This window comes from Pavona decussata, unplaced genomic scaffold, assembly GCF_977016875.1.
Source record: "Pavona decussata unplaced genomic scaffold, jaPavDecu1.1 SCAFFOLD_261, whole genome shotgun sequence".
Taxonomy (NCBI): domain Eukaryota; kingdom Metazoa; phylum Cnidaria; class Anthozoa; order Scleractinia; family Agariciidae; genus Pavona; species Pavona decussata.
The window spans coordinates 759146-775731 of record NW_028145664.1 but is presented as its reverse complement, the minus strand read 5'-3'; the positions used below and the strand labels follow the sequence as shown (position 1 = coordinate 775731).

General features: G+C 38.3%; 2 protein-coding genes across 2 annotated transcripts in view; one reads left to right on the top strand and one right to left on the bottom strand.

Moving 5' to 3' along the window:
* LOC146456089 (uncharacterized) overlaps positions 1 to 16586 on the top strand; it is a 201870-nt gene that overhangs the window by 130924 nt on the left and 54360 nt on the right. The gene's annotated exons all lie outside the window — the stretch shown is intronic.
* LOC146456091 (uncharacterized) lies at positions 4970 to 6085 on the bottom strand. The gene has a single exon (XM_085093524.1). The coding sequence runs from the start codon at positions 6037 to 6039 to the stop codon at positions 5026 to 5028; it is 1014 nt and encodes a 337-aa protein (XP_084949650.1). The 5' UTR covers positions 6040 to 6085; the 3' UTR covers positions 4970 to 5025.

Sequence of the window (16586 nt, the reverse complement as noted above, 5' to 3'; positions counted from 1 at the left end):
TAAATGCCTCGGGTACTTAAACTTTAAGAATACCGTCTCTAGTCGATCGCATTCTTGTGAGAAGTACGACCAGTCGGAAGATATGCAGTAAGCTCGATCTAACATGGTGGTGATTAGACTGCGCTTGTACCGATTATCCACGTGGCTCTGATAGTCGAGTAAGAGGCCCGTATTGGTTGGTTTTACGGAGACCTTGGTCTTGATTCTGGGAGCAAATTTTAACAGTTCAACACCGATGAAGGGAAGTGAGGCATTCCTTTCCACCTCCATAGTAAACTTTGCTGAGGGTGGCAGTGGTTTAGGGCGTCAAGAAAAATTCCGGCTGATGCTATATCAGGCATGATGGTGAAGGTGTCATCCACATATCGTCGATAATGGGAGGGCAATTTGCCATCTTGATCGAGTTTATCTTCAATGGAGCACATAAACACGTTGGCGAGAAGAGGACCAAGAGGCGATCCCATTGCGACACCATCTGTCTGCTCATAGAGATTTCCGTTGAACTGAAAGAGTTGGTTCTTAGTGGCTGCGTTGAGTAGTTCAATTAGCTGGTCTCTGGACAGGTTCAGTTCATGGGTCTTGTTAAACCAATCACCATTGAAAGCTTTGTCAATGACAATAATAATAATAATAATAATAATAATAATAATAATAATAATAATAATAATAATAATAATAATAATAATAATAATAGCCGTTTATTCACAAATTCAAGTGAAACGGAGATAAATGAGATTTTCCCTTTCTAGTTTATCTCCTGATAAGCAAATAAATTAAAACATTAATTATTTACAACTGTTTAAAATACTTAACATAAAATATATAGCGCATCAGACAATAGAAGAACTTAGTGTTCACTAGAAAAATTTGCAAGATGACATCTCAGTCTGTTCTTAAATGTTGTCAAATCTTCCGCCTCAGCAATTTCCTTCGGCAGATTATTCCACTTATCGATTATGCGTATAAAAAAGGAATGTTTAAAACTATTCAAAGTTGCAGATGCAAACTTAAGTTTAAAACGGTGATTTGTTCTCAAGGGCCGAAAATCATGTGCAAACGTAAAAAATTCTGAGGGATCTTGTCTATTAAGTCCGTTTATTGTCTTATAACACTCACACTCGATAAGCGACGTAAATAATCTTCTTCTGTAGTTTTTTTAGAGATGTTGAACTACAAGAAACAGAAAAAAAAGTTCGTGCCATATGCACTTTAAAAAGTCTGGTGTGAAGATTCCCCGATACCTGCGAATTCCAGAAACTGTAAATTCGAAGCACATCGTGATATTTGTTGAGGCCTCTCAGCAAGCTTATAATGCGGCTGTCTATATCCGGTGCGAATGTCAGAACAATGCCGTCACCAGTCGGCGTGGAGTTCTTAAGGAAGTGAAGTGCGACAGCGGCACGAATTTCGTAGGTTAAGTGGGCGAATTAAAGGAACTAGTCGGCCAATTAGACCGACAACAACTTCGAAACAAGACAGTTGAACTTGGAAAAACATGGAGATTCAATCCACCAGCTGTCCCACATTTTGGAGGAGCCCACGAAGTAATGGTGCAAGCAGATAAGAAATCCATTTATGCCGTTGTAGGACACCGAGATGTGACCGATGAATAGCTGATCACGATGTTTACAGGGTTGGAGTCATTACTTAATTCCCGCCCGTTGACTTATAAGAGTTCAGATCCGCGAGACGATGTTCCATTGACCCCTAACTATTTCTTGCATGGACAAATAGGAGGAAAATTTGCCCCTGAGTCTGTTGAAACCACTACTTTTCACTTGCGTCAAAAAATGGAGAAAGGTTCAGGGCATTATTCCACGAGTGTGGAGGAGATGGCTCAAAGAATGTATTCCTGCCCTCAACAGCCAACCAAAACGAATTTCGAGACTTAAAATTTGGAGATGTTGTTCTTGTGATTCTGCCAGAGGCTCCAAGAGCACGTTGGCCATTAGGGCGAATTGTTCAAGTGATGGCCACACCCGTGCAGCTAAAGTTGCGTGTGGAGTGAAGACCGTCGTAAGACCAATTAACAAACAGATTCTCATTGGAATTAATAGCTAATCAGTTATTTAGAGCGTCACTAGGACTACCTTCCAGAGTGGTAAGGGGGAATATTAAGAAGACGGTAAACAAACTAGAGCGCTCGCGCGCTTAGAAACATTTTGAATTTTCGTGTGCAAAGTTAGTTTTTGTGAGACGCGTTTTTGGGGGATTTTCTTGAAGGTATGGTGTCAACCGCGTTACCGTTTTGAAGGTGTTTTTTGGCCGATTACTGTCTGGCTGTTGGTTTTTGTAGAAATTTCCTTAACCGCAAAGTTGAAGAGCAAAGTGTTGCAAATTAACATCGCCTCTCAACTTATCACGATAAGGAAGAGAATTGAACAAGAAAAAATATATATTGTAGGGTGTATGATAGTAACATCTTAACTCAAGCAAAACAAAAACTTGGATCACCAGAACCTCCACAGTTAATTGTTTTTTTTCCCAGTGACTTGCTGTAAAGAAAGGAAATTCTACAGTGTAAATCAATGAAACAATAAGAAGACACGTGTCAAGTGGAATGGAGGAAGCCTTACTACCTGGCTCTAGCGTCAATTTCTAGTGAAAGACAGGAGCAGGTCTGGCCGCTGTGAAGTGTGTCAGATAATCCGCTCCAAAGTCGGCGTGCTAGCCGTCGCCTGTAGTTTTTGCTAATGTATAATTTGCAAAAGAGATCTCATCCGTGATTCACCTTAAAGGGGAAGTATCATTGGGTTTTTGACCTCTTTTGTTAAAAATGGTGAAATAAGACCTTCACTTTGCTACAAAATAACAATGAGAGGAGAAAAATCAACTCAATTCTTGACAGGAACGACTCGTGATTTGTTCTAGCGCATTTTGGAAACAAAAATATAAGAACTTGAAAAACATTAGCCTAACATTTTTCAAGTCTCAATCCATTCCGACCTACTCTGTCTCTGGACATAGGCACTAATCAACAGTTTTCTCGCATGGGGTGATAATTTATAACAAAACTAGACAACTATTTTTTTTGTTTTTGTTGTCAAACATTTTTGGGTTTTGGAATGACATCAAATTTTCGTGATACTTCCCCTTTAATGGCCAAAAGTCAGGTATAAAAGCGAGTGAAACTTTTCCTACGAAGATTGGACGTCAAATAACAAAATTGTTTGCTGACCCTACACAAACGCGCGTTAGCTATAACATGGTCTTCATGTTCGTTTATCAAAAATCAGTACTAAGTCTTGGTCGGCAAAACAATTTTACTGGAAGAATCATGTAAACTTGGCTCCAGGCCTCGAACTCAATAAAGTGATGCCTTTTTGATGTTTTATAGCTCTATTAATAATCATTTAAAAAGAGATAATATCATTATTGTGTTAAAGTGTAATGTTGAGGGTTGTTAGTAGCGTAAAGTTCTTTCTACGTAGTTCTCAAATAAACATTATAAGGTGTGAGCCTGACACAGATTACAAATCTAAGCAAGATGATTGAGCAGTAGGGACTATTAACTAACATCCAAACTTTGTTAAATTGCAGATATTTAGAGAATAACCAGCTGCAGAATTTGCCAGAGGGCATTTTCTCTTCCCTGGTTTTCCTTCGATGGCTGTAATTACCACAAAGAGGAACGTTTTATTTGGCTCTTTGTCAATACAAATGCGTTCTTATACCATATACTTCGTGCATTCTCAGCATTCCAGATGGATGTCCTAGGGCGATGAGGGACTGAAAGGGATACTTTAAGAACTGCGCATTGTCGTGGTTACAAACAAGTTGTATGACATTTGGTTTTTAGAGGAAGTGGGTAACTTTCTTGTTTGCAACTTTAAGGCTATAAACTGTATTTCGAAGCCATAGAACGCTTTGATTCCTTGTCCCCGTACCAATTCTGACAGTCCAGTTTCCTCCTCCTTTGGTTGTTGAGATAACATTTAGAGTCCTCATTGTCGTTATTGTTATTACGGGTACCAAATTTTTTAAAGTCATCCTGCGTGACCTGAAATTGGTATATAAACCAGTGGAGAGTGTATGAAAATGATAGCAAGATGGTATGATAAGTTTTCGTGAGTGGATTAAATTAAACGTGCTGTAAACATCGGGACCAGAACCGCACATGTATGTGTTGCCTAGTGTTATTGCTAATTATTGAGGCCACACCATAAATCGATTTTTGTATTTTAAATCTAAAGAACGATAAATTGTTCGAACAAGCGCATTAATATTTGTCATTTGCTGCACTAATGCTGTCCAGGAATGCTACTGAATTTCAAACAGTGTGATAAAAATGTTAATAAATGGTTTATGCACTTTAATGTTTGTCTATTACCTCTATTGACTTTCAAGATGGTGTTAATGACTTGAATATTAGCGCAAATGAAAGTATATTTTTCTCTTTTGTATGTCGAATGACGCATAAGAATGCCCAAAAGTGTTTTTGAATGTTGATAAAAATGCAAAAATCGTTATTGAATCTGAGTTAAGCGCAAATGTTTGTGTTTTGGCGCTAATGAATGGATCTTCGCGCAATTGGTTGCCATTTTACGCAAATAAATGCGTATTTTCTCGTAATGAACAGCAAAAGGTGTATTACTTGTAATATTTAACGCAATCTGTGTTTATCCTATTCTATGGATGAGAGAACTTACGTCAATGATTTTGTGCTGCATCTAGATACCTAGCTATCTGCATTCAATTCAATTCAATTCAATTCAATTTATTAAAGCACATTTTTCACGAAGGTAAGGCAAGAATGCACTAGCCCGCAAATAGCATAGGCTAATCTAGGCGGGTAGTGCAGTTGATTAGTATATATTTACAGAATATAATTTAAAGATATACCAATAATTAATGTGTAATAAGTTAAGTAAAAAATAATGACTGTCTAAATTAAAATTAAGAAAGTTTCATATTAGCTAATCATACCACTGATATTTGAAGTTTTTAATCAGAGAGAAAAAAATCAGTTTGTGAACGCGGATATTTAAATAGGCTAGAGCTGAAAATTAACATATTAATGGATGGTTAAACAAATACTTTAGCGCGAATTGAATCAGTTTGCACGTTCAGTTCTGGTTTCAGTTTGCGTATGAATAGCATCTCATGAATGAGGCAATCAAATTTGCTGGTGCATTTCGCAAGAACGTGAAACCGTTCTAAAAAACGCTGTGGTATCTGGTCATTATGTTGAAGATGGTAGTGTTTGTAAATCGAAGTCGACTTTCTTTTGTGTCCGTCTACGCGCTCATGCAGGTGCCCACGCGTATACCCCACATATCCTGCATCGCACAGGTTACATTTAAATTCGTATACTACACATTGTTGGTTGACAATGGAGGGCTTGGCTTCTTGCATCTTAAGATCTTCATTGAGTTTTCGACTCACAAACACAGGTTGGATGGCAGTTCCTACTTTTAAACTTAATTTACTTAGTTGCTGTTTCACAATGTTCGCTGAACTCTGATCTTTAAGCGGTAGGATGACTCTAACGGTGTTCGCTTTCTTTTGTGACGATGGATAGGGCTGTGGATCAGATACCTTAGTGTCGATAACCTTTTTGATGGCCGTGTCAATTAAGTGTTGTGGGTATTTAAGCTTACTGAACACTTCTCTGAGCCGGTCGCATTCTTCGTGGAAATGTGACCAATCAGAAGATAATCGGTAGGCCCGGTCTAGCATGGTGTTAATTAGGCTCCGTTTATAACGATCATCTACGTGGCTCTGGTAATGAAGTAGAAGGCCTGTATTGGTGGGCTTGATGTAAACCTTGGTTTCGATCTTGGGAGCTCGATTAAGTAATTCCACGCCAAGAAAGGGAAGCGACCCGTCATGTTCGGTCTCCATAGTGAATTTCACGGAAGAATGGCAATGGTTGAGCGTGCGTAAGAAGTGATCAGCGGTTACTCTATCGGGCATTAAGGTAAGAGTGTCATCCACATACCTCCGGTAGAACGGGGGTAGCAAGCCATCCTGTTGCAGAGTTTCCTCGATGGAGCACATGAAAACATTTGCAAGCAATGGGCCAAGAGGAGAACCCATTGCTACTCCGTCAATCTGCTCATACAACGACCCGTCAAACTGAAAGAGCTGGTTCTCTTTCTCTTTCGTGAAATTCACTATGGAGACCGAACATGACGGGTCGCTTCCCTTTCTTGGCGTGGAATTACTTAATCGAGCTCCCAAGATCGAAACCAAGGTTTACATCAAGCCCACCAATACAGGCCTTCTACTTCATTACCAGAGCCACGTAGATGATCGTTATAAACGGAGCCTAATTAACACCATGCTAGACCGGGCCTACCGATTATCTTCTGATTGGTCACATTTCCACGAAGAATGCGACCGGCTCAGAGAAGTGTTCAGTAAGCTTAAATACCCACAACACTTAATTGACACGGCCATCAAAAAGGTTATCGATACTAAGGTATCTGATCCACAGCCCTATCCATCGTCACAAGAGAAAGCGAACACCGTTAGAGTCATCCTGCCGTTTAAAGATCAGGGTTCAGCGAACATTGTGAAACAGCAACTAAGTAAATTAAGTTTAAAAGTAGGAACTGCCATCCAACCTGTGTTTGTGAGTCGAAAACTCAATGAAGATCTTAAGATGCAAGAAGCCAAACCCTCCATTGTCAACCAACAATGTGTAGTATACGAATTTAAATGTAACCTGTGCGATGCAGGATATGTGGGGTATACGCGTGGGCACCTGCATGAGCGCGTAGACGGACACAAAAGAAAGTCGTCTTCAATTTACAATACTACCATCTTCAACATAATGACCAGATACCACAGCGTTTTTTAGAACGGTTTCACGTTCTTGCGAAATGCACCAGCAAATTTGATTGCCTCATTCATGAGATGCTATTCATACGCAAACTGAAACCAGAACTGAACGTGCAAACTGATTCAATTCGCGCTAAAGTATTTGTTTAACCATCTATTAATATGTTAATTTTCAGCTCTAGCCTATTTAAATATCCGCGTTCACAAACTGATTTTTTCTCTTGATAATGCAGTCAAGATGACTCCGAAACGTCGAGCCTTAAATCTCTCTGTAATTTTTGCAAGAACAAATCGTTCGCAAAAATGTTCCTAATAAATCCCGGGAATAAAATTTGGGCAGATAGGCGAGCCACGGATACCGGCTCTTTTCTCAAGATCAGCTCTGCTTCACTAATATCGCCGCATTTTGATAAGTAACAGCTTGCCAAATGTGTGTAACAGCTAACATGGCCTCCTAATCACCTAACATGTATGGCGTTCACACCATTCGCTTGGAGACGTAAGAAAAGATTCGTCGAGGATGTATACGCCCCATCAGAAAGTTCAAGGAAAGCTTACTGTAGTGAATATAATGTGTGATGCAAGATACTTGTTCAACTCAAAACAAAACTAAAAAATTAAAATTTCATTTAATTTCGTTACTTCGCAGTCAATTTTAAACAATTTGACAACAAGAAAGATATTAAATAAATTTTTTTACTATTATGACAAATTCTAGTAATAAACAACATGAAACAGGAAAACCCAAAGGTTCTGACGGCAAAATGCCTGCTAAAAATTTTGATCACCGAAAAACTAAAACCTTTTGTTTTGGGAGGGGAGAATATGTGGTTTACAGTGTGACAAAATATAAAAAAAGGATATGTCGACGATTCTATTGACAGTGCTGGAAACGACGACGAAGGAGTGGAGCTTTACCGTCAATTGAAAGCACTATGAGGAGTTGCCAATATGCAAGCCAGAAAGTGGATCTTTAATGCGCCTAAAGTTATTAAGACTAAATGCCAGTAAAAATCAAGCATGCGCGAAGCGGAGGAGTAAGCAGCATGGCCGACCCGTCCACTAAATTTTTTTGTTTTGAACCATTTCTTCAGTTTTGGCTGGTAGTGATATATATTTTTCTTGATGTTCTGCTTCTTTCAGCCTTGTTAAAATATCTGGGTTCAAACACAGTTTCGAGTACCTGAGTCCTTGTGCTTTGCCAAAAACACTGTTACAACTGGTAAACCCCGTTTCCATGGCAACCAGCAGATGATAACTTTCTTGATTCCTTTACCCCTAACTAGTTTTAAAACGGGTTTGTCCGAATTTCGCGCGGTCAAATTTCGCTTTTGTTTGTGTGAAGAAGAGAGAAACTCCAAAGTATCTCCTCGTAAAGTTACTGGCTTCGACAACAAAAAAAATTTAGATTTAATTGATCCAATTTCTTTCCTCATAGGAAATTGTCAGAGAACAAAATTTCAGAACTACCTAACAAGACATTTGCAAATCTAAAGTCCTTGAGATATCTGTAAGTTGTTGGATATAATTTTATTTGCGCGTAAGACCAGTAAAGTTTTTACAGTCATGTTAGTTATTAAAACACAGTGAATATACTGGGGCTGTACCACAGCAGAACTTTCCGTCAGCTGTGAGAATTGTATGGTGATTTGTAGGAGAGCTTGGATCATGAGTTAGGCGGAAAACTAACGAGTGGTCATTACTGCAAAGCTATATTTCTTTTAATCAATTTTGTTTGTGAGGCTGAGTGTTCTGGCAACACAATGCCTAGATAATAGTTATTCGTTATACCTAGAGTAAAACAATAATAAGTTGTCTCTCTTAATCAAGACCGAAGAACTCGCTCGGAGGCTGAAGAAGGAGGATAAGGGGGGGGGGGGGGGGGGTCAGGGGGTAGGGGGTGCTATCAGCGGACTCTTTCGATATTTATCATAGTTTAAATATACCATGCGGTTTGTTCAAAAATCATCTTAAAACAATTTTAAGTACAATATTTAATCTGACTTTTCAATGTTTACTGTAATTTATTCCATTTAATTTTGACTGGCAAAATTCTCAGAAATTTCATCGTGAATGTTACGGGGTACTATCAGCGGAATCTTTTGATATTTATCATAGTTTAAATATACCATGTGGTTTGTTTCAAAAATCATCTTAAAACAATTTTAAGTACAATATTAAGTCTGACTTTTTAATGCTTACTGTAATTCATTCCATCTAATTTTGACTGGTTAAACTCTCAGAAATTTCATTGTGAATGTTATTTAAAAACACAATAAAAGTTTCCTGCTTTTCGACGTTTTTAAAACATTCTTAAAATTCAATTGATTGCGGATCGTAGAAGACTACTTTCCAGAGAACACGGCAAAAATATTGCGTTCATTCACGTCTGATATGTTCATTTACTAATTAGACTCTTTGCAATGCCTTCATTGTGTGCTTTTTTGAGATAGCACATTTCGATCGAAACTGCCGCCATGTAAGTTTTTAATAGCGAGCGCAACCTGGGAGCCCTCGTCAGTTTCTTTAGCGTCGGGGAGAGAAGGAATGAGACGTCTTTTTCTCCCTCTCCTGCCAGCCCCTGGTTAGTTTTGGTGCACTCGCCACATTGCGCTCGCCATTATCAAATAAGCTACCGGCAGTTCGATTCAAACATACGATATTGACAATTACATGGGGAAATAGAGGTTTGAAAACAGTCTATTTATTGCTCTAAAAGAGAATATTTTGGGACGCATTATACCCTCGACGTTTTAGTGTCATATACTTAACATTATCATGTTTGTAAACTTCTATAGCAGCTGGTGTAATAACTCCTTCCCATAGCTTGTTTGGGTACAAAGAAAAGAAAGAAAGAAAGAAAGAAAGAAAGAAAGAAAGAAAGAAAGAAAGAAAGAAAGAAAGAAAGAAAGACCAAACAAACAAGTATTTGCAGACAATTGCCAATAAAGAAAGAATGAGAGAAAGCACCATTTTACATTGATTCAAACTACTCAAGTGTGCCTCTCACGTAGGGACTTTCAGTTCATAGGAGCGACGTTATTTTTCGGCTCTTGTACGTATCCATATTTATCGATCTGACGCAATTCCAGTCCCTTTAGTCCTTCTGATAGCTCAATTTTTATAATATTTTAGCAGTTAGTACTGATACTTTACTTGCTTCAGTGTTACGTACGATAAAGAATCTAGCAAGGGAGATTTGGGAAGCAAATATTAGCACTTTGATTCAATTGTTATTTAGCCGAAAATCTCTTGTGCTAATGTTGTTATGATGAAAGTCGCATTTAATCATACGAAGCGTTTTTTCTCGTTTACTTCCAGTAAAGATATTGCTTTGTTGTAAAAAAATGAAAGTCACTTCCTGTTTATATAACCAAAAGTCTCCTAAAGTGGCTGACGAATCCTACTGTCGTTTACCTCTTTTGTTATGGGAGCCCTAATAAGCAAACATAACACAGCTAATTGCGAGAAGAAACAGTAATTGTTATCGGAAAAATCGTTTGAATTTTTAGATTGCGTGTATTGACAGGAAAGAGGAGGGAAAAGAATCAATCAATCAATGAAACACAGTGTGCACGGTGTATTTTAAAACCGTAACAAACTCGCAAGGAGGCTGCAACAGCCAATAAAAGTCGGATAAGAAAACGATAATCAAACCCTGGCTACTCACCTAGCTTTCAAAAATCCATTAATAATTCGTAAGCCTAATTGACCTATTAAATGCTTGATAAAACATCACGTGGCTGGTTTTAAAACCCGATGAAACGTTTTAAATGTTTTTCTAGTATGCTAATTTCCAACGTTCACAAAAGCATCATTGTTATGACCTCTCTTGACACACGCTATTCCAGGAATGTTCTTGAAGCCGTTCAAAAAACTTGCAACATGTTCTTTATCGGGTCTAAAACTACGAGGCGCACCCGATTAAACACTGCTGCTCGTGTTTTAAACATTATATGACTTCTGTTTCCCAAATCACACACACACACATAGACGTCTATTGTATGCGGCTAATTATCTGTGGGAGCTAAAGGCCGATTTAGACGGCACAACTTTTGCTTACCACTATCGCATGCGATTTCTAGAGCGCGCGCTGCTCGCGTCATGCAAAAATTCGCACACAACTCTCGTCATTCAACATTGCCTATACCTACGATTGTCGTAGGATTTTGAGACATGTTTTAAAATTCCTGTGACATTTTATTTGCGACGAACACAACAGTCGTAAGCGAGTTGTAGGTTTGATTTACACGAGACAGTTCGTGTCGTAGGCCCGTCGTACGTTTGTCGCATGCGACGAAGTCGTACCGTGTAAATCGGCCTTAAGAGTGCTTCTTTCTTTAAATCAGCAATATGCTAGTACCATTTTCCTATTGCCCATCATAAAGAAATCTCATCATTTAATGTCATTATTTATAAAAGAATAGCGGAGGAACACCATTTACCGTCGCTTCTCGCTACTCGTAAAGTTGTAATTTATATATGTTCTTCAAAATTTTATAGCTTATCTGAACTACCCCATATTTTATAGCCACTTCAGTGTTTACTTTTCCAGGAACCCAAGTCAGCTGTAAATTCAATAGTTATTGGAAGTAAATAAAGAGGGTTGTTGTTAAAGAAACTGTTGTGGAACTTTGGCGGGGGAATGCAAAGTATTATCTGGCAAGATAATTAAAGAGATCCAAGAAGTGATGTTTTGGATGTTAGCTATCGAGGAATTGTGAGTTGTGGTCGTTCAGTATAGCGAGCAGTTGTGCTACAAGGGTGGTACAAGAGGGAAAATCATAGTTTAATTCCATGAGGATTTAGAGTGCCGATTTAGAATATGAAGCTTTCCTCTAAATTCATTTATTTTTAACAATTTTTATTGCCTTTACATGACACGTCATTTACAATACTAAACACTACTAACATAAGTTACAATACTCACAATACTAACCACAGTAACTATATCTACATTGTTAACAATACTTACTATACTTAGAAAGCTAAAAGTACTTACAATGTCCACACTACATACAGGAATAACACTATGTCTTCAAGTGAACTTATACCACATATACTACTTGCAGTACAATACCTACGCTACAGTACAATACGATGCTTCTACTATTTATAAAAAGAATATTTGTGCTACTTACAGTCCATTTTTAAGGGTTCATATACAGCACAACGACTACTTACGACTTGCTTACGATTTGTACGCGTATCAATTAAAAGTAAGGACGAAAAGATAAACGAAAAGAAATAAAGGACACGAAAAAGAAAGGGAAAAGAAAGAGAGGCCGCACTCCTAACGCAGAAGTCTTGGAACAAGAGTGGAGTTAAAAAACAAAACTCAAAGATTCAGTAGCGATCAGGGGACTGTTCCAAAAAAAAAAAAGCAAATTGAAGACACAGTTCATTTAAAACAGTTCCATTTTAAGTTGTATTTCTTAACAGCGTTCTTTTTGTAAGCAGAACTTTTTTTTTTCTATTTCTTGGCACTTTAAGAAGGTTTGCGAAAAAGTATGTAAATTCGGCAGGGTTTCTTAATTTTGGATGAGTAGTTCAGTAAATATGATATCTGCCAATTAGGAGTGCATGATGTAAAAGTATATCCTCATTATATCGACCAAACCTTGACAGGTAGGTAGGGTCAAAGAGAAGTCTTGAGGATTAACCAGATGCTGTATCAACCAGTATTGTACGTTTTGACAACAAATTTGAAGAAAACCACATTCCAAGAACAGATGGATCAGGGTCTCTGTGTTTTGTTCACAGAGGGTACAGGCGTCCGTTAACGAAATACCTTTTTCATAGAGGTAATTTTACGTTGCAATTCTTCTGTGAAGGAGTTTAAATTGGAAAGTTAAAAGTTTAGTTTCGCTAGTGCAATAAAAAGGCAGAATATATGACTCATCCCATTTTATCGAATTTTCGTAAATTCCGAAGTCAGTTATCAATTTTCTCTGGCTTTTAGCTGGTGTTGAAGTGATTCCTTTAACGATTGATTTTTAGGCTTCTTTGCAAAAGTTTAAAGATGATAGTAGTTTTTGGCTAGAAGTCTGTTGTTTTTTGGAATTTTTCATAACCTGATCCTGAAATAGGCTCGATTTCCAGCCGCTGTTCGGGAAACGAGCCCGCGCCCTCTCTCGGGGAGGAACAAAGACCGGACTCGAGAGAGCGGCGGAAATCGAGCCTAATCCTGAAAAGACTTTTTCAATTTTGCCATGGCAGACACAACATCGTTGTACGTCAAAAAAGTGGTCTTAACTTTATAGCGAGAGTTAAAGTCCTCATAATTTAAAAAAATTCGGCCGTATGATCTAAAATATCATTGACCTCATTGACTCCCGCATGGGACCAATTTCGATAAAAGACAGGTTGATTAGCAATCCTTATAAGGGAATAGTACCAAATCGGTGAATTTCCAATGTATGTTGGCTTTTCTTCGTAATCTAGATTTGAGCAAATTTCAATTACCTCTTTAGTGAAACTGATCTTGAATACTGAAACCAGCTACATCAGCTTGTTTAAGTTACCAGTCAGAAGTAATTTGCTGCCATGTTTCTTAGTAAAATAATCAACAAAAGTTTCCATTTTTTTGGTTGTTGTCATCAAGGTACTTCTGCACCCATTTGGCTTTCAAAGCGCAATTAAGGGATTGGATATCATTTTTAATCCACGGTCTTCTCTAAATCCTTACGACTTTCTGTGTTGATTCATGATGTGGAGATCTGCCACAGATTATCAGGTATTCCTGAAAAAGGTTAGGTAAATTTATGATTTATTGTTGCATTTTTGACACATCTTGAGGTATTTTGAAGAAATAAAGGTCGTTGCCAGAAATACGAGCGCGCCCACCATTCTCGATCATAAAATAATATCAAATTTGAATGTTTGGTCTATGAAATGCTGTGGATCAAGAACAAAAGACCGAAACTGAACACGCAGGCGGATTCCATTCGCGCGAAACTCTTTACCTGAATGCTTCTATGCTAATTTATTTTCTCACTTTCACTACCTTTAAATATGCCTTTCGGTTATTTCCATTTTACTCATTTGACAATGACGATATGAAGTCGTCGATACGTCATGTAATTTTACTGTCGTTAATTTTCTTGGTAAAACAAAATAATAATACCAAAAACACGCACGTAAAAAAACGTTTTGAGTCAATACTGATTGATATTGTGCTACCTTACCAAGGACGTCATCTTGCATTGCCGCTTATGCTTCATACATTCTATGAATAACGTAACGTTTTCCTAAACTCTATTTTATCTATATCATTTCGGTCACTTCACTATCTGGGAAGAACTTATCAAATAAATTCATATTTAAGAGCAAATATTGAAATAAATTAGTATTTCTATTTCAATAAAAACGCATTAAGGGTAAAATAGATCGATTGGCAAAGGCTGCAGCCCAAAGTTTAGCAACAAAGAAAGAATGAAATAAACATAAAGGAGCCAGAATTTCCTCATCTGGTTCGATATTTAAAGCAAAGTGCCGAAATTCTCACGACTGCTTGAAAAAGCCTCCTTCTTTTGCAATGGATTTTGATGCATTCGTCTGTTTTCTTTGATACAGCCTTGCTATTTTTCTTTTCGTTAGCTCTTCTGGAGATAAGATAATCGCATTTTTTAGTTACTTTGTAATTAATGCCTATCTAATAAAGATAATTATGGCGCACTGTTCGTTTCCGTTCACTTATTGCAAATAAACGTCTGTTTTCCTGAGAACCAAACACACAATATATGACTCACTCGGCAAAGAAATCGCGAGCAGTATAACAGCCAACAGTGGCTAAAATGTCATCTAGTTACTTCGTGGCAACAGCGGAATTCTAAAGCGTCTACCAATGTGTCGTCGCAGCATTGTTTACATTTTCACCTAGAGCAAAAGAAGGCGTGATACTACTCTTAAGCGAGATTTTCGCGTTAACAGAGGAATCTGCGCGGTACAAATATCAGTGTAAACTAGCGGGATTTTGGACTACAAAACCCAGATTTCCAGAAATTTTCAGCGCTATTAAACTCTGAAGTTGTTTTTTTTTGAGATGTTGAACAACAACAAAGAGAAAAAAAAAGTTCGTGCCATATGCACTTTAAAAAGTCTGAGAGAGGTGAAGATTCCCCGATTTCTGCGAATTCCAAAGCCTGTGAAATGGAAGCACATCGTCATATTTGTTGATGCCTCTCAGCAAACTTATGGTGCGGCTGTCTATATCCAGTGCGAATGTCATAACGATGCCATCACCAGTCGGCGTTGAGTTCTTAAGGAAGTGAAGCGCGAAAGAGGCACGAATTTCGTAGGTTAAGTGAGCGAATTAAAGGAACTAGTCGGCCAGTTAGACCAGCAAAAGCTTCAGAGCAAGACAGTTGAACTTGGAGAAACATGGAGATTCAATCCATCAGCTGCTCCACATTTTGGAGAAGCCCACGAAGTAATAGTAATAGAAAACCGAGATGTGATTGATGAGGAGCTGGTCACGATGTTTACAGGGTTGGAGTCCCTACTTAATTCCCGTCCGTTGGCTTATAAGAGTTTAGATCGTCGAGAGGATGTTCCATTGACCCCTTACCATTTCTTGCATGGCCAAATGGGAGGAAAATTTGCCCCAGAGTCTGTTGAAACCACAACTTTTAACTTGCGTCAAAAATGGTGAAAGGTTCAGGGCATTATTTCAAAAGTTTGGTGGAGATGGCTCAAAGAATGTGTTCCTACCCTCAACAGCCGACCCAAATGGACTTTCGCATTTCGAGACCTAAAATTTGGAGATGTAGTTCTTGTGATTCAGCCAGATGCTCCAAGAGGACGTTGGCCATTAGGGCGAATTGTTAAGTAATGGCCACACCCGTGCAGCTAAAGTTGCGTGTGGAGTGAAGACCGTCGTAAGACCAATTAACAAACAGATTCCCATTGGAATTAATAGCTAATCAGTTATTTAGAGCCACACAAGGACTACCTTCCAGAGTGGTAAGGGGGAATATTAAGAAGACCGTAAACGAACTAGAGCGCTCGCGCACTTAGAAACATTTTGAATTTTCGTGAAGATTTTAATTTTCGTGTGCAAAGTTAGTTTTTGTAAGACGCGTTTTTGGGGGATTTTCTTGAAGGTGTGGTGTCAACCGTGTTACCGCTTTGAAGGTGTTTTTTGGCCGATTACTGTCTGGCTGTTAGTTTTTGTAGAAATTTCCTCAACCGCCAAGTTGAAGAGCAAAGTGTTGCAAATTAACATCGCCTTTCAACTTTTCACGATAAGGAAGAGAATTGAACAAGAAAAAAATATATTGTAGGGTGTATGACAGTAACATCTTAACTCGAGCAAAACAAAAAATTAGATCACCAGAACCTCCACAGTTAATTTTTTTTTTTCCCAGTGAGTTGCTGTAAAGAAAGGAAATTCTACATAGTAAATCAATGAAACAATAAGAAGACACGTGTCAAATGGGATGAAGGAAGCCTTACTACCTGGCTCTAGCTTCAATTTCTAGTGAAAGGCAGGAGTAGGGTCCAAAGTCAGCGTGCTAGCCGTCGCTTGTAGTTTTTGCTAATGTATGGTTTGCAAAAGATATCTCATCCGTGATTCATCTTAATGACCAAAACTCAGGTATAAAAGCGAGTGAAACTTTTCCTATGATGATTTGAAGTCGAGTGACCAAATTGTTTGCTGACCCTACACAAACGCGCGTTCGCCATAACATGGTCTTCATGTTCGTTTATCAAAAATTAGTACTTAGTCCTGCTCAGCCAAATTTCTTTACTGGAAGGATCATGTTTACTTTGTCCAAGGCCACGAAGTCAATGAAGTG